Source organism: Eschscholzia californica, unplaced genomic scaffold (genome assembly GCF_041429995.1).
Source record: "Eschscholzia californica isolate CP2 unplaced genomic scaffold, dmEscCali1.0.p SCAF_1, whole genome shotgun sequence".
Lineage (NCBI taxonomy): Eukaryota > Viridiplantae > Streptophyta > Magnoliopsida > Ranunculales > Papaveraceae > Eschscholzia > Eschscholzia californica.
This window is the reverse complement of record NW_028238198.1, coordinates 41,749,441-41,771,708: the sequence shown is the minus strand read 5'-3', so window position 1 is coordinate 41,771,708 and position 22,268 is coordinate 41,749,441. Positions and strand designations below refer to the sequence as shown.

Below are 22,268 nucleotides of genomic sequence, written 5' to 3'. Positions count from 1 at the left end.
ATACTTGTTATATCATTTTATTAAAGAAGTTTCGATATTACCTTATGCAAGTACATATATTCTATTTGTCCACCAATAATTAAGGGAAGGGTTCCACAATCCTGGGGATTGATGCTTAAGACATGGTGTATATGTCTTGTTTTACCCAATAATTGATTTTTTTTCTTATTTACACTACTGCACCTGCTTCATAATAGTGATGCGTAAGAAACTTCAATGTGCTATGTAGTATATTGTTCCATCAATATTCGAGGGAGGATTATACATTTGTCCGTTGTGATGCTTAAGAATTAAAACTTTAATGTGGTATACCACATTATTCCGTCTACATTCGAGAGAAAGATTATACATTTGTCGGTTCTGATGCTTGAGAAATGGAACCTCAATGTGGTATACCACATTGTTTCGTCGAGAAAGATTTTACATTTGTTGGTTGTGATGCTTGAGAAATGGAACCTTAATGTCGTATACCACATTGTTCCATCGATATTTTCGGGAAGGATTATATATTTGTCGGTTGTGATGCCTAAGAAATGGAACTTTAATGTGGTATACCACATTGTTCCATCGATATTTTCGGGATGGATTTTACATTTGTTGGTTGTGATGCTTACGAAATGAAACTTTAATGTGGTACGCCACATTGTTCCATCAATATTTTCAGGAAGGAATATACATTTGTCCGCTGTGATGCCTAAGAAAATGGAACTTTAATGTGGTATACCACATTGGTCAATCAATATTTTCGAGAAGGATTATACATTTGTCGGTTGTGATGCCTAAGAAATGGATCTTAAATGTGGTATATCACATTGTTCTATCAATATTTTCGAGAAGGATTACAGATTTGTCGGTTGTGATGCCTAAATAATGGAACTTTAATGTGGTATACCACATTGTTCCATGAATAATTTCGAGAAGGATTATACATTTGTCGGTTGTGATGCCTAAGAAATGGAACTTTAATGTGGTATACCACATTGTTCCATGTGTATTTTTGGGAAGAAATAAATATTTGTCGGTTGTGATGCCTAAGAAATGGTAGTATAATGTGGTTTACCATATTTTTCCTTCAATATTCTTTGGATGGATTATACATTTGTTGGTTTTGATACCTAAGAAATGGAACTTTAATGTGGTATACTTTATTGTTCTATAATATTTTCTGGAAGAATTATACATTTCTCAGTTGCGTTGCCTAAGAAATAAATATTTGTCCTTAATACTAATAATATAGACTGTAAACCTGACATGTATTTTTAGTTATTAATCGGTTGATGGCTTAAACAGGAGTAAGCAATTTAGTTTGCACTTGAAAAGTTCAAAAGCATTGACAAGGCTGCAAAGATGTCAGTACTAGAATCAGTTGTTTTCAGCTTTTATAGATGGAAATTTTAATAAAATCGAAGAGTTCATCTGCTTTTGCATGGCCAAAAAGGTGAGCTTCTTGTGCAGGTAATTTTGGGTATGTTTGTCATATCTTGAGTGCCCTAGTTAAAAATAAAGGGCATGTTATATCTTCAGATATCTATTCTAGACTCTCTATCAAGAGGTTTGCATTAAAAGTTGAAAGTTAGAATCGGAAATCATTTTGCCACCCTGTTTCGTAAGAGAAGAACAAACTGGTCGAGATGGGTAATCTACTAAAATCGTGAAATGTTCAATTTTGTAGCTCTAACTGTTAAACAATGTCCACTATGTTGCATTATAATACATAGATCCTTATACAAGGATGATTCTAACTAACATATTGTTAGTGTGGATGACAACTTCAATCATTATGGATGATCCCCTAAAACAAGCACAAGCTTCTCGCACGATGTCGATATTATTACAGAGACCCCTAAGTCACAAGCTTATCAGGTATCTGCATTCATATTCAGGAGCTGCTAAATATGCTAGCTCAAAGCTGGGAGGTCACTTATTGGTTTTTTAATTAAGAGCAATTATCTCCTATAGTAGAGAATGTAATGGACTACAAAACGTTCCATAGGCGACCAGTTTACGATTCATTTTATAGTTTCACATAAAATCAAATTTTGAACTCTCGTATGTAAATGGGTCTGCCGTAAATAACCTTGCATTTTGGCCTTGTAATTGTCTTGTTTGTTGACGTGGAAGAAAAAAGCAGTGATAAAGAAATAAGGTCAGCTAGTTTTGTCTGAATTGCTTGGTTTTTGTAACAATCTTACTTCGTATAACCCTGCACCTCTTTATACGGATATAAACTAGATTCCTTCTATTAGGAGTTGAATTTAAGGGGTCACGATCCGTTTGTCCCAGTACATTTGTGGGTCTCGGACACCGAAAGCTTTATGAGGACTCAGGTGTAAAAGTTCACCTAAGTTGTAGTCTCTGTCGCAGTTATTAATTGGCAATTTAGTTTGCACTTGAAAGATTTAGGAGAAATTTCATGACATCTTTATAGATTTTCTTCTGGACTTTTGCTGTAAAGTTTCAAATTCGAATCTGTGTTTTCAAGTTTCATAGTTGGAATGTTTTGTATCGTGATTGATTAGTTACTTTTTATGAGAACCCAAATACTTTTCTGATATCTGCATAGCTCAATTAGATTTGCAGCTGAGAACACTAGAGAATACTATATTTTAACCTGTAATTCAAATAGTTCTACCAGTGGGTATTATGCTTACTATATGATCATCTACAATTTTTTTCGTGGGTACTAACAATGCTGTGGTGGTTCGAATGATGCTTACTATTATGATCATGGACAATACCCTACCATCAGTAATTGTGGAGTGCCTAACAAGTTTGTTTCGGATAAGTAAGAGATACATCACTGAATAGCCGTAAAGATCACACATTTGTCTTCTTCAGTTAAAAAACATTTTTGAAATCTGAAGAGAATCAGTTTGTACAATAGTTTTACAAGAGCATCTGTGAGGGGTTTGCATCTTAAGTTCGGAATTAGAACTGGAGATTAGTTCGTTGCTAAGCCAATCTGATTCGTAAACACAATAATTGCTTCGATCATTTACAATGATCATTCCAGACAAGAACAAGCTTAGCGTCTAATATCTCTTCTATAATGGAGAGTCAGTGAGCTTATACATGTTTTTTTTTGTGTTAGTCTTCAAGAAGGATTCACTGAATTAAGTTCTATCAGGCCTGGGAAATTAGATTTTGGTATTCACGGAGCAATTAATCTCTCTTAGATTAGAGAATAAATTAGACTGTAGTATAAAAGGCTTCGTGAATAAACTCCATATTTATTGATTTCAATTTTATTGTTGTCTCATGTTTCAACATTGAGATTTGACATCGAAATCAGATTTTGACCTTGAGATGTAAATTGATTTCTCTTAAGGTAATCAAGCAAAAATCTGTTTTTCCCAATGGCGAGAGGAAATCATGCCGGCCTAGTGTTTACTTTCTTTTTCATTTTCGAACAAAAAAACAGTGAAGGAGAAAGAAGGATAGTCAATTTCCTCCAGATTGCTTGATTTACATTACAATTTAGAAGTACTTTTAGTTTTTGATTGACTTTTCCTCAATAGTCTATTTGGCAGTTATAGTTTGCATTTGCACTTGAAAATATGTAGAGAATTGTCCAGGCTGCAGAGATGCAAATACTGGCATCAGTTTGTTTTTCAGTTTTCATAGCTTGAATTTTCAAGAAAATCAGTGAGTTCAACTTGCATCTGTCAACGAGAACTACGAAGATTAATTTTCTTATTTGATTGCCAAGATGTTGAAGATGATTATTGGGGTGAAAGAGGGAGAGAAGAAGGCTAGAAAGGTGAGTTCTCTTTCTAGTTGAATCACATTACCTAAATAAGTTCATATTAATGGTACAATATCTGCAGCTTGTTTCTCACGTCACTACTAGTTAAATAATATCGATAGTGCATGTTGTATCGAAGAAATCATGTGTTCCAGTTTTTTTTCAATTGCTTGAGGTTAATACATGCCTGGGGATATTGGTAATTCATCACTCATAAAATAAATGGTCTGGCCTATAAGTTTCTCCTCAGGAAACTCCATTACGAGGTTTGCTCATAAGTTTGGAAGCTTGAATTGAAATTTATTTCGTCACCAAGCCATTCTGGTTTCTAAATAGAAGAACTAATTGCTCGAGACGGGTATTGATCTATTTAGATCGTGAATATAAGAATTATACTAGCTCTAAGCCTCTAGCTCCTTACAATAATATGTTACATTGCGATAACTGGCCCTTATACTGAGACTACCCTAACTAAATATTTTTTCTGTAAACGACATGCTTCAATCACTTGTGGTAATCCTTCCAAACAAGCACAAGCTTATTGCCTAAGGTCTCTTTGATTACAAGTCGCAAAGCTTATCTAGGTGTATGCAATCACATTAGTTGATGAAGTTGGCTTCTTCTTTTTAAATTCTACTTTTAGTGATAATTATCGCAAAATCCATTTTGATTATTTGCTGTTTTGTGTTTCTCAGTATTTATTAACTTTACTTTATTGTTTCAACTAGACTTCTAGTGAGAGGGCAGGGTTTCAGCCTTAAGGTTGTTTGTCTGAATCCTTTGCAGTCGTGGTCACCGGGAAGCCTTATCTAGACTGTATCTGCATAGATCGGCAAATAAAATCAGTGAGACTTGGGTGTAAAAATTCACCCAAGTTGTAGTCAACACTAATAACTTGAAATGTTGACCAGACATCTAATGCCTACTTGCAGTTATTCATCAATTTACCGCTTGAACAAGAATGTCCGATCTCAGTTTGCTCTTGATAGATTGAGTGTAATTGACAGAGAATCTTCGTAGAATTGACAGAGCATCCAGTTTATTAACTCTACTCTTATTTGTTAATTTTTCAATTTTATAGTTGGATTTCTTATGACGTAATAGATTAGTTATTTCTAAAGAAAAAGTGAAGAGTTCATATAACATTTGACAAACTATGATGCTTTTCTGATATTGAATTGCAGGATAACGTGATTATTGAGGTGAAGGTGGGAATAAATTGGATGGTTAAAAAGGCGAGCTTCGTTTAAAAATATGCAGGTAATTCTCTTTCTATTTCATGGGATTGTCTGAGACCGTCATAAACATATTAATGTGCCAAGACATTAGTATGAAAGATGCAAACGACCTGCCAAAGCTAAAACACCTTTTAGGAAAATTTAGGAACCGTACATGATAGTCTGGCAGACTGTCGGCACAAAATTGAACTGACAGTAAGGCACACAATCATTTTTCCTATGCACAAAATTGAACTGTCTCAACAGGATTTAGTAACCGTGGAAGTATTTTTAAGCTGTCATTATTAATGAATAAATTATAGAAGTAGCGCGTGGGTGAAATTATTTTCATATTTTTCAGTAGTAAAATTTATTTGTATGACTTAGTCTATCGGCCTCCATCAAACAAAAATCCTACTTATGTCCCTGCTTGGTGGTGTGTGACTGTGTGTTTGGTGAAAATGGTGGGCGTGTGTGTGGTGGTTTGGCGATGGAGGAAGTGGTGGAGGCCTGGTAGTGGAGGCAGCGACGGGATTCCGAAGAGGTATGTATATATATATATATATATATATATATATATGCACAAGACTGCTTACTTAAATATTTTTGTAAGATCTATTTAAACTCATTTTTTTCTAGAATACAAACAACAACATAAACATTAGATATAATCGCAATAATTTGAGGGAAGGACTACATATTTGTTGGTTGTGATGCCTAAGAAATGGAACTTCAATGTGGTATACCAATTTGTTCCATCAATGTTTTCGGGAAGGATTAAACTTTTGTTGGTTGTGATGCCTAAAAAATGGAAGTTTAAGGTGGTATACCACAGTGTTGCATCAATATTTTCGGGAAGGATTATACATTTGTTGGTTGTGATGCCTAAGAAATGGGACTTTAATTTGCATACCACATTGTTCCAATCAATATTTTCGGGAAGGATTATACATTTGTCGGTTGTGATGCCTAAGAAATGGAACTTGAATGTGGTGTACCACATTGTTCCACAATATTTTTGGGAAGGATTTTACATTTGTCGGTTGTAATGCCTAAGAAATAAAACTTTAATGTGGTATACCACATTGTTCCAAAATATTTTCGAGAAGGATTATACATTTGTCGGTTGTGATGCCTAAGAAATGGAACTTTAATTTGGTATACCACATTGTTCCATCAATATTTTTGTGAAGGATTATACATTTGCCTAAGAAATGGAACTTTAATGTGGTATATAACATTGTTGCATCAAAATTTTTCAAGAAAGATTTTACATTTGTCGGTTGTGATGCCTAAGGAATGGAACTTCAATGTGGTATAACACATTGTTCCATCAATATTCGAGGGAAGGATTTTACATTTGTCGCTTGTGATGTTTGAAAAATGGAACATTAATGTGGTTAATTACCATCAGTATTCGAGGGAAGGATTAAACATTTGTCGGTTGTGATGCTCGAGAATTGGAATTTTACTGTAGTATACCTTACCATGTATTTCTATCAACAATGGAGGAAAGAATTATCCGTTTGTCGGTTGTGATGCCTAAGAAATGAAACTTTAATGTGGTATACCACATTGTCCAATTAATGTTTACGGGAAGGGTTATACATTTGTTGGCTATAATGCTTAATAAATGGAACTTTAATGTGTTACACCATATATTTCAAATCAATAATCGTGAGAAGGATTACACACTTGAGAGTAGTGATGCTTAAGATATGGGAGTGTGGTATATACCATAGTGTTCCATGAATAATCGAGGGAAAGATTATACGTATTTCTGTAGCGATGCTTAATATATGTAAATTTAATGTGATATATCTTATTGTTCCATCAATAATCGAGGGAAGTATTATACATTTGCCGGTAGCGATGCTTAAGAAATGGAACTATAATATGGTATACCATATTTAACCATCAATAATAGAGGAAGGATTATACCTTTGTCGATAGTGATGCTTAAGAAATGAAAATTTTATGTGGTATATACCTTATTGTTCCATCAATATTTGAGGGAGGAATTATACGTAATTCTGTTGTGATGCTTAAGAATTGAAACTTTAGCGTGTTGTACCATATTGTTCCATCAACATTCGAAGGAACAATTATACATTTGTCGGTTTTGATGCTTAAGAAATGGAACTTTAACGTGGTATAGCAATACAATATATTCCCATCGGTAATCGAGGGACGGATTATACATATATGTGTAGTGATGCTGAAGAAACAAAACTTTAACATGGTATACCATATTATTCCATCAAAAATCGAGAGAAGGATTATACCATTGTCAGTTGTGATGCTTAAGATATGAAATTTTAATGTGGTATGCCATATACTTTAATCAATAATCGATGAGAGGATTATACAAATGTGCATAGTGTTGGTTGAGAGATGGACTTGAATGTGGCATACCATATTGTTGCATCAATAATCGAGGGAAGTATTCTACATTTGCCGGCATTGATGCTTAAGCAATGGTTTTAATGTGGTATGCCATATTATTTCTTCAATAATCGGGGGAATGATTATAAATCTGCCTATAGTGATGCTTAAAAAGTTTAACTTCAATGTAGATTCCATATTTTTCAATCAATAATTAAGGGGAAAATTATTCATCTGTGGGTAGGGACGCTTAAGAAACAAAACTTTAATAAGCTTGAGAAGTATTATAAATTTGTGGTAGTGATGCTTAAGAAATAAAGTATTAATAACCGAGGGAAAGATTATACATCTGTGGGTCCTATGCTTAAGAATGAAACTTCGATGTGGTATGCAATATTGTTCCTAAAATAACTGAGGGAAGGATTGGAAATTTGTCGATTGTGATGCTTACGAAATGGAATTTTAATAACTGAGGTAAGGATAGTACATCTTTGGGTAGTGATCCTTAAGAAATAGAACTTGTTGAGTTTGATCATTGATACGCTAACAAATATAGTGGTGATTTAAGTCGTGCACGATTTTGCCTGTTGAATTCAACTATATTATAATATAGTTATAATATAATAGTTTTCAGTTTTTGTTGCTTGATTTTTGCTTTTTTGGTTTGCTGATGCGTACGAACATGAACGATAGTTTACGACAGGATAAGAAGATTAAGAGATACGTTACTGAACAACCATTGGGATTACACAATTTGTACAATAGCATCTGATTTGCCCCTTGTGTTACCAAATGCCATAACAAACGAGCCAATCAAAAAAAAGTTTCGCTTATTGACCCATTTGGTTGAGATGCTGCATCTTCCATTATAATGCCTTAATTATGCTTGGTGGAAGCTAGTCAGGGGTTGCAAGGTAGTCTTTCATGTATAACTTGGTTCTTGTAATATTTTTTATCAGTTGCATAATCATTTGCAATATGTCATCTTACGAATTACTCAATAGTAACGCCTGAGAGGATTAGGACAGATCATATACAGACTATATGGACATAGTCATTAGAAAAAGAAGTTATCATAGGATGGTAACAATTGATAGAAAACTTCAGTAAGAACAAAAGAGATCATTAAGGCTCATATTATGTATGCTGTATCAAGGAGACCATGCCATGGAGGTTGGTCGCTGGTTCTTAGCCCATCAGACATTTTAGAAATATATAACCCGTGGATGTTGGTCATTCGTCATCCTAATGGGTTTTCTTTTTTTGTCGCTTCGTCAGTTTGATTCAAAAAAGAATAAACTGAATTTGTAATTGTTCAATAATAGCAGCCCTTCTTTATGAAGAAAGTATGCTGCATTGTGGTACTTGATTCTTCATACAGGAGCATCGGTGGCTCGTATTTTAGTTACGATGAACAAACTTATTGCATTATGTCTCTTTGGAAGAACATTGTTGATACATAATGCATTGAAAAAAATGAAATAAAGTATGCAACTTTAACAATAAATAACAGGTAATTTATGAAATAAAACAAGAATCAATAAACAGGAAAACACTGTAACTTAGAGTTGTAAAAGAAATTTTCTTTTTGGAAACTAGGGTTTTTGGAAAACCCTAGTGTCCGGCTAGGAAGCTCCTGGACACGACCAGCAGCTGCAACAGAAGCTTCTGGATGCGTCTTGGAGACGTGACCAGCAGCTGCAAGGTAGCTTCCTTGACGCGTCTGAGACACGTCCAGAGAACTCGACCAGACGCGTCTTGGAGACGCGTCTGGGAGGTTCTGGGTGTCTCGGAGACACCTAGTGCTGGTCCGGTCCAGCACCAGACGCGTCTAGGACGCGTTCGGTGCATGGACTAGCGTCCTGGCTCTGGCCAGGACGAGACTAGGCCTCGGCCAGGACATGCCGGCCCTATGGGCCGTGCCATGTCCGGATCTTGTCCGAGCCCTTGTGTGGGCTTGGGCCGGGACTTGTCTAGGACTTGTCCCGGGCTTTTTCGAGGCTTTTCCAACCAAATAATTCCAAAGTTAATCTGGGCCATCCGGAAGGCCAAAACGGATTTCTCTTTAAATTGATGTATGAAATCATTAAGAATCGAACCAAGTTTTTTCCGATATTGACCCGGGCTTTCTCGAGCCCAAAACGGAATTTTTCTTAAAGTTGGTTTTAGAAATCATAAGAGATAAAACGAGAACGCACCATTAGTCGAATTCTTCGAATTTAGACTTAAGGTCCGTAATGTGACATAGGATGTCAACAAAAGTATCTCCCGGATTAACATGCATATATAATTCTTAGCCTTGATATATTATATGATTGCATGTGATGTGAATGCGGGAAACTATTATGACCATAGATATATTTCTTTGTAATTAATTTTAATTTCAAGTTTATACGATCTGCGAATCGTTAGAGTCTTGTAAATAGAGTTTAGGGTCTATGAGTCCATTGAAAAGCTCAAGGATGAAATCTAAATGCGAGTGGGAGAATTCAATAGAAAGGCGAAACAAGAAGAAAATCAAAGGAGATTAAATATTTTAGCTTAGGGGTCATACTAGGATCCATGTCTGCTTGATTTACTTTCTCGCGAGCATTTACTTACTTATTTACGCTTTATGTCGAGGATGTTAGTTAGGATAAATAGTTCACTATAACAAACGCCAGACTAGCGTAAAAGTTCCTAAAACGTAATCTTGAGTAATCGCCTATCAAGATTAAGACGCTCGTTGCGCCCTTGTTCGAGGAAGGTGGGTCGGCCTTCGCAGAGTACCTCCTCTACCTTGGGACAATGCGGGTAGGTCTAGAGAAGAGGCCTACACGTCTAAATGGTTCTATTCAACGAGATCAGCAAGAGAGTCTTGGATACTCGAGGCAAAAGGATAGATTAGTCATCTATAAACCAAGAGTCATAAGGTATGATCAGTGAAGTAGTTCACTCACCCGGAACGACAGAGTCAAAGGGTAGGCCTTCATCCGCTTTACTCCGAAGAACTGGGGTCTTGGAATCACTTATTCAATCGGGGACGATTTTATTGAATAATGTGGGAAAAACGATAACGAGTTTTAAAACTTTGTCATTTCTTTATTTAGTTTTAAGATGACACAAACGAGTTCAACTCTGAATCACACCTAAGGGAGGTGTTGATCAACTTCCTAGAATGGAAGAATAAATCGAGAATGAATCTTAGATTTAAAAGGAAAGCGTACTAGAATACCCAATCCCAATGTTGACTCATACCAAAGAAGGTCAAAAACCATTTGCAAGCAATCGTATAACATTCTCTTTGGAAGAGTAATGGATGCTAGCATAACAATCAAGACAAACTAAGGAAGAAATTGATACAGAAATCATAAATGGGGAGGTACAAGACCTCCAAGGCAATCTGAAAGTCATTTTAAGGGAAGACAACAAAGTAAATCTATCACCCAATTCAATATCGATTGAACAAAGATAAGACCTTAGATGAGTCACTCAGGTTGTTACGAACAAACTGAGCAGAACATACGAGAATATCCAGTCTAAGAGAGGTTCTTGAGATTTGCTACAAGGAATCTAAGAAAGAGTCCTTGAGATTCAAAAGGGCAAAGGATCAGTCAAGTGAGACAAACATTTGATCAAAGAAAAGCAGTTGCCGAGTACATGATCAAGAGTATTCCTCATTACTGTGAATGTTTCCAAACAATGGCTAGACCATTTAAAAGGAAACTACCTTTAGCACTTGGAGGACAGATGGAATGGAATTATGAATTCTGGTTCCGTATCCTTGTTAACAAAGTTAAAAACAAGTATCGTAAAATTCCATCATTAGGTATTTTAAACCGGATGTGCGGTTCGGTAAAGCTCAAGGAAATCAGATACCTGACTAAAAGAAGTAGAGATCAAAGAGGGAGCAGAAGTAGTAATGTTAGGGATGCTGAAAGGGATCAAAGTCTTCTTTTAGACACTGATCTAGCTTAGAACTTAATAGTAATTATGTCGTTCTTCTAGAAACATTTGATGTTTTAAACCAGTGGTAAATTAACTAAAGGTTAACATTGATAATGGCTGATATCGAGAGATTCAAACTCATTAACTTCAGCATTGTCGATTAAGTCTTAAGGACTAATTGACAAAGTCACCCCTTTTAAAAGGCCATAGAGATTAGTAATCTATTAGGACTCATATGGTGTTATGCAGACCTATAAGTTTACTTGCAGAAGCTAACGAGAGAAACTTCAAAACGTACACTGGCAAACTTAAATGAAGTACGGAAACGTGCAAGTCATCAAGTGTGAAGTCGGAATGTTTGAAAGGTTCAAACAAAGTATAAACCGAAGTAAAGAATCACTTTGACAAGAGAGTTTAAGTCATCTGGTTAGATTGGAGTGGTGAAAACTTGAGTCAAACACTTGATAACCATCAAAGGAATTGAGAAACCGTTTCCTAACTCACTGCATAGAACAAATCTGAGGGATGGTGGATTCAGTGGGAGAAATCGAACACTGCTATGCATGATTCATGATGGGTTTAAGCCAGTCTTCCGAATATTTTGGGACATAGTCTAGAAACGATTGTTTCACACATTTACCAACATCCGTCTAAAAGCAAAAATCTCGTGTAAAAACATCTACAGGGATACAAAATTAGCTTAAAAGTCTGACGCAATTTCTTTAGAAGAAATTTGGGCTTTTTCCACAAGCAATCAAGAAAACAAAGAGTTTGTTGCTCATGATGGTATTCTTATAGTAATTAGAACACCTAGTAATCTGGGAGAAAAGTACTAATTATTACAAGAATAAGTGGGAGAAAAGTACAAGTCGAATTAATTCGACCATGAGAAAAATCATGAAGAGTCATGAAAAACAATCATGAAAAATGTACAGGTCGATTAAGTTCGACCAAGAACAACAAAACTGTTGAAAGACAGTAAAAACGCGGTTCCTCAAAAAAAGAAAAGGTAAAGATTGGATGTTAAAAACCTACCGCACAAAAGCGAATGTAATTGCAGGAGAACTCTCAAAGTAGTTGAAAGTGTCTCTAAAGGAATATCTCAAAGTTGTTGAGAACATTCCAAATTGTTGTTCAAAAGCCCTTAAGGTCAAAAGAAAAATCTCAAAGATTCAGAAGATAAAGGTTATTTCTGAAGAGATAAAAGACCTGCGCAGAGACGGAATCTGACTCTAGATTTTGGCTATAAGCCAAAAATCACATATCTCATCAAGACATGTAGCTTGAAAATTTAAGTCAACGGAAGACCTAAATTAGTTTTCCGAAATTGAAAACTGAGAAGGATGGAAACATTCATGTTTTCCGAAACCAGACGTGTTCATTAGCATGCTTCAGAAATCCATCGACGGATTAAAAGCACGCATGAGTTAGAACCTTCGATTCATAGAGGCAATCAAAGAAGTTTGATTCCTGAGGAATGAAGAAAAATCTTGAATCACGAGTTTCAAAAAGGTAAGTGGGAGAAACAAACCTTCCGGGTCCGTATGCAGAGTACATACAAAACATTGAGTGCGACATAGGATGTTGTATAACAGTAACAAACTGACTCAATAAAAGGATAGATCAAAAAGATGATAGGATTAGAGAGACTCAATACGCTGAGATGATTGAGATTCGAAACCGAAAATCTAAGATTCGGAAAAGTCTAAAAGAATTTCGACCCAAAAACTCATAACAAAGAGCGTTGCAACACTCGTAGTCTGAAAGACACCGATGAGCAAGCACGCGTGAGAGAGACATCTATGTTAGTAAACATAAAGTCAATCATGTCAGACATGATTAGCATTTAGACATCCAATTCGGTTTGAAAACCCGATACACTACTCAAACATCCCAGAAGGCAAAAGGATGAAAGTAGTACAAATAGTTGAACAAGTCATCATAGCAAACTTCCTGACATGGAAAGAAAGTAGGCTTAAAAGTGTTTTACGGAGGAGGTTCAGATTTACAACTCTCGTTATCAGAAATAATAGAAAATAGAATTATTTCGCAAGTCGTCTAAATTTGGTTTAGTATTTAAACGACAGTCCACACGATAAAGAAAGCACTCCGAGTAGGCTTGTCAGATACGTGATCTGATGAATGAAACCCTACTAAGTGAACTTGGAGAAATTCATTATCAATTCCCTAGTCCAGGTCATTGCATGGACAACAATGACTCACGAAGACTAGCACGGGAGTGGATGGGATAACGCAATTTCATGGGCTATAGGAATAGTGTATTCGATTCGACTACGTGGGTGTGTAAAAGGTTTATACACTGGATAACCCTCTAATGACATGTACATCACTCTTGATGAACGTCAAATACTTCTCAAAAGACAAGATTGGAGAGATTCCTCAAAACATGAGTGCTCAACTCATCTTATGTAAGGAATGTCTGACTTTGGTTCCGTTAAACGCCGCGCCGTAAAAGGAGGTTATAAAAACGGACACTGGGAAGGACATGATAGACATGAAGTTGAGTGGGAGCGCAATAATGGATTATGTCCTCCTAACCATATTAGGATGCAGTGTCCTCGGGCCACTTGACGAGCAACAACTGAAAATGCATGGCCGTGCTCAAATGCGTTAAAAGTTAATCATTTGTTTTGACAGTTGTACTCGAGATCAAGAAAGTCTAAATGACGTGATGTATCAGATGGGATACTAAGTGACATGGGAATCGAGTATTGTACTTGTTCTAAGTCCAAGTGGGAGTCTGAAGGAGTTGAAGGAGATGTCCTTCGACCAAGGTAACAATGCGAACAATTTGTCGGATAGGACAATTGATGTGGAAGATCATCAAGTCCGATTGATTTAGGGATCATAGAGTTGTAGCTAGAGACCAACTACGATCGGCGAATTACGAAGTAATTCGCGGCTAACTTCGATCGGATCCTACAACGGGTTACACATAAGAGTGTCAAATTGATCTAGGATATGACTAGTGAGAGTGAGATATAACAATGGGAATGTCCCATAAACATATCTCATAGGCCTAAAAAGGAATTAGGCAAAGATAGTACAAAAAGGCCAAAAACAGGGTTTTTGGGCCTAGGCCGATTCGGGCACTTTTAGGGCTCGGATTGGCTGATTTTTGAAGGGACGTTTCCTTATGTTATGAACATTAAATCTGCCAATTTTGGCTGGGTTTGGACGTCATCTCCTTAGGGAATTGAGAAAATATCAATAGTTGCTATTTTCGACAATTCTTATTAGGGTTCTATATAAACACAATTAGGGCAGAGAATAAGGTGTGGAATTTCTCTCTAAGCTATCTTACTCTACCACATCAAGTAGAGAGGAGAAAGTGAGCTAATTCCCATTACTATCTATCTAGTCAAGAAGAAAGAAGTTCTTCCAACCACCATTGGTGTGCTAGCTAAACAACAAGGTGGGAGATCAAATTGATTGCTCGTGTCGCAAGTAGAGGAGCTACGCTTGAAGCTCTTGGTCTTCTCATAAGCAATTGGAAAGGTTCGAGGGAAAACTAGAGAATAAGGTATTTATCTTTCTAGTTTGACTTAGTATTATTATGGGCTAATGCATGTGATCCTGGGAATACTAATGTAGACATTAGATGTCTTATTTCCGCCATAGACATTAGTATAAGGGTGTAAATCCCAACACCACATACCTTCAGCACCACTATCACTATCGCCACCATACCCCTGCCACCGAACTCCACCACTACCACATCTCAATCATATCACAGCCACCACCACGTTCCATCGCCATACCTCTAAGGCTCCACCACCACCACAACTACCGCCAATATTGTCACCACCTCTTCCAAAAGAGTAATCATGAAAATTCTAAATAAAATCAAGTATCTTTATGAGAAAAAAAATAAAATAGAAAAGTAAATTACATTATCGAACTAACTTTTTGACTTTTTACTTATAAGATACATTTTTGCCAAATATAGTTTTGATAATTGTTTTACTTTTTTTGAAACAAAAGTACTTATACTTGTGGTTGCCAAACGAAACCTTAAATGTAACAAATTTTATCATTTTTTTCGTAAGAAAAGAAGTTGAATTTTCGATCACTGCAGTCTTGTTTTCATAAAAAAAATATAATATAAACTGATATTTATTTTGCTGACATTTCAGTATTTTTCTAACACTTTATTTGATTCTATTAGCATAATATGTGTAGCCTATGTGTAGCATAATATGCGTAGCATATGTTCTGAATTAGTTAGAGTAGGTAAATAAAAGTTTGATTATTTATCCAGCATCTTATTGCTTCTAACAACATTCTTAGATATAACAGAATTTAAAAACATTTTATTGATTTTAAAAATACAATTATATACTTACACTAAAAATTATTTCTAATTTTGTAAAACAACTTTTTTTATGAGATTTTGTAAAACAACTTAGGTGATGAATCGGCGTAACAACAACATAATAATGTATCATATATTTTCTGACTTACTTACATTATGTTAACCAATTTTTTAACATTTCTCTAGCATTTCTTTCATTCTCATGTATTACTTAAATTAGGAGAACGACATTTTAAACATTTTTCTAGAATTTTCTTTATTCTTATTACACGTAATGTTTTTACAGTTATTCAATCGTTAAATGGATTTCAGTGATGCAAATTCTTATGGTTGTTACCTTAAATGGTAAATAACTAAGGCGGATGTATGGGGTCCAATTTTCACCAACGTCGGTCAAGAGTTTGAGGGTGGGGTTCAAGCCTTCCGAGTTCTTCTCAGTCATTGCTCCATCAGTACGAAAAAATTACAAATTTAAAGAATGATCGATATACGGTGATTGTTGCCTGCAATCGAGATGGGTGTCCTTTCAACATTTTTGTAGCATTTTATTGATTCTAACAACATAATATGCGCTATTATGTTTGTAAAATATGTTATTTTTTTGTCAGAGGTTTGAAAATGTTGGTAAAATTTTAACAATTTATGCAAAATCAAAGAAAATGTTATGAGAAATTTGAGGGTGTTGTCGACTGAAAAACAAACTCGCTCATTCAAAATTAAAAAACGGACATGATTTTCTGGGTAAGTCAAAAAAATTCAAAACGTAAATATGATGTTAGCATCAAGAAAATGCTATGGGAATATGCAAAAAGTTTGCAAAATTTATAATTACCTTTCATGCAATTTTTTTGGAGAAAACAAGATTATAGAGAGAGAAACAATGAGACAAGATCTGAAGGAATTTTTTTTAAGAAAAACATTGATATCCTCGCTTTAAGAATAAGAACAACAAAACCACGCACGGTGCAACAATCTATCATTGAAAAAAAAACGAGAATATGGTAAAAGAAGAAATTTAATCCATTGAGCATCATGTTCTTCTAGGTTTTCTCCCGATGAAGACTAAAAAACTTAGATGAATGTTCGCTGTGATTTCTCTTGATTTTATCTCGGTGAACTAAAGAAGAGAGAGTTATATTGATTTTATTTGGGTCAAAAGATTAGGGAAACATTCCTTTAAACTGAAAAGACAACTTTTTGTAAGGATGAAAACTTCTTATTGAGGAATTATTTTCTTGAAACTGAAAAGATTATTTATATCTTCTAATCGGGCCGGTGTGGTAGGGGTGCGGGTCGTGCGCCCTCACTGGGCCTCCTACCACAAGGGACCTATTTCTTACCTACATCTTGTATAGGGAACACTCTTAATAATTTTACGGTTCCATTCTTGACAATGAATTATCAGTGGTGTAGTGGTTAATAGTCTCGGTTTCAGGCCATTGGTAATGGTAATGGGTCTCGCATGGTAATGGGTTCGAGACCACCAGATCTACCCATATCTTTTTTGTCTTTTTTTCTCAAAAGCTTGGTAAATAATTAGGTTTTTGTCGCAAATTTTTACTCTTTTTCTCACAAATCTGTCTATCTAGTTTCCCTCTCTCGATATATATATATATATATCAACTATCAATATATTTTAATTTAATAATTGATTGCAAAAGTGTTATATTTTCCTAATGAAGATACGCGGTTCGAACCTTACTATTTTCAAAGAAATTATATAGGAAGAGCCAAGTCTTTGGACAACATCTAACGGAGAAGATAAAAAATTTATATTCCAAAAACCTTACCAATACTAAATTTGATTTCTCATAAAAATATCTCTCATTGTGTAAAAACTTTCTTTCGACACATTTTAGTACAAAAAAGCCCCGACAAAAGTTTGCCACTGGGCCTCTAGATTGTCAGCCACGACCCTGTTTCTAATATCGGTAATTTTATTTAACCTGAGATAGGTTAGGTAGTAGTAGAGAAAAGAGAGGTTAGACGTGTAAATTACTCTTAATGGATTTATTTTCTATTTAATACTCCCTCCGTCCCATTTTGTTTGTTTGTTATTCCTTTAATGGATGTCCCAAAATATTTGTTCACTTTCCTTTTATAACATTCATTTAATTATTAAAATAATGAAACTTCCAAAACTACCCTTTAGTTTGAATACCATTCAAAGGTTCTAATTGATTCTACATTTCTACTAACGTTGTATTTAATGAAATACTCTATATTAAATGAGGCTAGTCTAGGAAAAGTCTTTATACTTGTCAACAATAAATAACATTCCTTAATAAGTTGAATTCCGCAAACCTACAAACAAAATGGGACGGAGTCACGGAGAGAGTATTATCTTTGGACTCTAAACCCATTGACCCTGTGATTTTGGACCTAAAACCCATCCCCTCATTTAGGTATTTAAATTTAAAAACTAAAACTCACCTAAAAATTTGAAAAAACTTGCCTAAAAAATTTTTGTATGAAACAACATACATAGATTGATTTTGCAAAAACTTGGCTAAAAATTTGTATGACAACTTACCTAAAAAAATATGAATTAAAAATCTAAACTATAAAGATATTTGATAACCGAAAACAATACTATGAAGGCAACCACTGTACAATTTTCTTTGCAAATTAACAATGTAATTTAACTGTTGGTATGACTTGTATTTGCTCGGATGCGTCACCTGACATTCTTATCACTCGAATCTTGAAGGTCAAATAGTTATATAAATTCTTCACAATGGTCTCGAAATTCTGTGCTAATAATTGGAGCATGATCTGCTGGACATGTATGTATGTGAGTATGTCGATTCGACATTTCATCCAACTACTTCAATCACCTTGGATTGATTGTCTTCATCTTGTGACCTTGTAATATGGTCATGGACAACTGAAAAAAGTAAAATACTATCATTGATGCTTGCAACTTACTAGCAATTTGACAAAATAAAGATTAAAAAGGAGAACGTGAAGCTGGACTGCTAAATCATGCAAGATTTCGAACACTTAATAGCGTTAACCTGCACAACTGAAAAAAAAAATGTTACTATTGATTGAAACTTCTTAGCATTTTGACAAAATAAAACTACAGATTAAAAAGGAGAACATGAAGCTGAACTGCTAAATCATGCAAGATTTCGAGCACTTAAAAACGTTAACCTAAATCAAGTTGAAAGAATTTATGAATTTAAGAATGGTCGGAACGTCTAGAATTTATGCATAAATGGTGTACAATAGTACCTATATATATATATTAGGCATAACCCGTGCCTCCGGCACGGTCGATTTTGCTGAGTATTTTATACATTACAAAGTAGTTGATTACCTCGTTTGCAAAAATAGACATCAGTATTGCTTCACAATTATTAGATCTCCTTTAAGCAGAGACAACCAAACTAATTAGAAAGTAAATCTTCGTAACAAATTCTTGTACACAAACAAATCTAATTTACCCAATTAAAATAATTTGTATAGGTAAACAGGAAATAGAATTTACGTTTCTATATGATAAACTAAAATTTGCTACACATTTTACGATTATATTATTTTCTTCACTGATTTCAATTCAAAATTATATCTTTTTCATACAAATCAAATTAACGTCGGTCCCAAGTTCAGATTCTGGTTCCAACTGTGCATCCATATATTCTCGTGTTCTCTCTCTTATCACTTAATTTTTCCTGTCTAGGTTACACCTTTTCTACAACATTTTGCAATTTACATCGAGTATCACATTTCATTATTTTATTTAGGAGAGAGAGAGCTGAGATATTCGTTGTTGAGAGATGTTAGAAGAATATGCAACCATTGTACTCTGTTATTTTTATTTTATGGAACTACACATGGTTAGATGTACAAAACAATATTTTCACCATTTAAATCAAAGTACCCTTTTAACCCAAACATAAATGCTCAAAAAAATTCATTATTTTGAACTTACAAATGGTTACAGGTAAGAAACTTACTTTGATCTAAAATTGGTATTCTCCATCTCTTTGGTTTATTTATGGTATTTCATGAGTGAAGTTGATTTGCAGCGTCCTAGACTATGGATGGTGCACAAAAAAAGATGACGACGAAACTGGTAATAACTTCGCCACCCATACTCATCTTTTCTAAAATCCATGCAATATATAGTTAAATAAAAGTTTCAGCAACGACTACCCGCTTTCACCTGGGTCAATTTGTTTTCAGAGGTCAATTCATAAGAAACACAACTTAATCAACTGAATTAGATGGTTTTTATAAGGCTGAAAGGAATTCAAGAACTATGTCTACATTCTTGTAAATAATTGTAAGAATTTATTTCAAAAATCAGATTTCACACAAAAATCTTCGTAATAAGAATATATTTGTTGGTCAAGAACTACAACTCTTAGATACCTTTGTAAGTCCAAGAGTTTGTAGTCATGAGTTCTGGCTACGTAGAATTTCTGATTAGGTTAGTACTTACTCTTCAAGAATCTAAAAAATACTTTGGGTTCTATATTAGGTTTCAAGGTAGTAAAATTAAAGAAACAAACACATGAAGGTTGTAAACTCCATTTTACCCTTAGCATGTGATCACCACCTACTATGACTTTACACTACGAATATGTTCACCATCATCAAGAAGCTTAAATCTTCCACTACTGGTTGTTATTGGAAGTCCATGCACAACAAACTACTGATGAAATTCTGAGGTTGATCCAGTCTGTTTACAAGAAGCCTAACCAGCTGATTGCATCAAAATCAAGAAATTCTGAGGTTGCTTGAATCTTCTAGCTGAAGTTCATTCCATGAAAATCGAGAAAAAACTGAAAATGATCTCATTCTAAAAAAAATATACTTGTTGAATAATTGATCTTACCAATAAGTGGAACTCTCTTTGGCTTGACAAATGAAAGAGTGGTGTGAAGACTTGGCCTCCGCAGATAAGTTCCTAACAAATGATAAAATGATAAAGAGTTATAAGCACCAAACACAAATGAGTTAAAGATGAGAAACTATTAAAACTTGACAAATCATTTATCTAAGGATACAACAGTGTTTGAAATTGAAAATGGTTTGATAATCACTTGGAACCATAACTACGATACGCTCTTAGAACTTGTGTCAACTTTGAAGCGAAGTACATAATCTTACTACTTTTACCTAATCAAAGTTGTTACATAATCTTGAATTGTGAATTTTGAGTTGGCCAAAAAATTCTTAGACATGCGGGCAATCACATAAAGTGTGAAAATCCTTTGCACAACAAATACATGAAACTCTGCAAAGAAAAACACAAAATTGAAATCACGAGTGATCAAGAAAACAATAACTTAAAACTTGAAAAGAGTTTCCGACATATATAGAGGAACAAAGACGTCATATTGATAAGAACATTGAACATCTATTTACGAAGAGCTTACCAGAAGAATATTTATGAGATAAAAAAGATTTATAGAGACTTACAATCTGATGTCAGTATATACAAACTTTGATAAAAACTTTAGAATATTTATCTAAAAGAAATATAGAGTGCTTACAACCTTAAATCAATATCCTCAGATTTTGAAACAACAATGTAGAGAACTCAACCATGTTGTTACAGAGAAGATAACTTTATGAGTACAAGAATTTGATAGTTGAGAGTAATTTCTCTAAAATGGGGAGGTTATAGTCTAGGGAGTATTACTGCTCAACTTAAAGGATTGATTTTTTTTTATGACTTGTGTCAAACCGAAACCGACGGTTACGATTGAAATCTCATTAGATTCGGGAGTTATAATATTAATTGGTCATTAATATACAACTTATTACTTTTTTTTATGACACTAAGAATTGGATGCAGATTTATTATGCGTTTATATAACAAATTTAGTGAGTAGGTTAACAAATTTTTAGTTTTTAAGGGAGGTAATAGTCTAGCGGCCAAGATTTGTAGAAAAACATAATTAACGACCAAATTTGTCTTTTAGTTTGTCCCAGTCAGCAAAAAATTTTGCGTTTTATTATATAGTTTTGATACAACAATGTAGAGAACTCAACCATGTTGTTACAGAAGATAACTTTACAAGTACAAGAATTTAATAGTTGAGAGTAATTTCTCTAAAATGGGCAGGTTATAGTCTAGGGAGTATTACTGCTCAACTTAAAGGATTGATTTTTTTTATGACTTGTGTCAAACTGAAACCGACGGTTACGATTGAAATCTCATTAGTTTCAGGTATTATAATATTAATTGGTCATCAATATACAACTTATTACTTTTTTTATGACACTAAGAATTGGATGCAGATTTATTATGGGTTTATATAACAAGTTTAAGTGAGTAGGTTAACAAATTTTTAGTTTTTAAGGGAGGTAATAGATCTAGCGGCCAAGATTTGTAGAAAAACATAATCAACGATCAGATTTGTCTTTTAGTTTGTCCTAGTCAGTAAAAAACTTTGCGTTTTATTATATAGACTAGGTATAGCCCGTGCCTCCGGCACGGTGAAAATCAAACTTGAATAAAATTTAGAAAAACATACAAAAATAAATGATACGCAAAATATTTAACACTTATTATCAACAAATGTAACTTTTCGGCTAATATTCTTTCTTTAGACTATTGTAAATAACAAAATGCTAAACTCCTTCAAGATCTAAGTCAATTGAATCAATCAATTAAAAGAGAAATACTAACATCAAATGA

At 34.4% G+C, this 22,268-nt stretch overlaps 1 protein-coding gene across 28 annotated transcripts in view; it reads left to right on the top strand.

Moving 5' to 3' along the window:
- LOC147566914 (tubulin-folding cofactor B-like) overlaps nt 1-16,282 on the top strand; it is a 30,721-nt gene extending 14,439 nt beyond the window's left edge. For 6 of the 28 annotated variants that reach the window (XR_015230596.1, XR_015230608.1, XR_015230590.1 and 3 more), the window contains 2 exons: nt 1,291-3,760; nt 4,930-5,757. Coding sequence is in view for 4 of the 28 variants with exons in the window: in XM_086653492.1 (XP_086509618.1) it covers nt 4,930-4,995 (66 nt within the window). In the remaining 24 variants the exon portion in view is untranslated. Of the gene's footprint in view, nt 1-1,290; nt 3,761-4,929; nt 8,262-15,896 lie in introns of those variants that run through there. The other 22 variants (XR_015230593.1, XR_015230605.1, XR_015230604.1 and 19 more) reach the window with 16 other exon arrangements.
- The last annotated feature ends 5,986 nt before the right edge of the window (nt 16,283-22,268 follow it).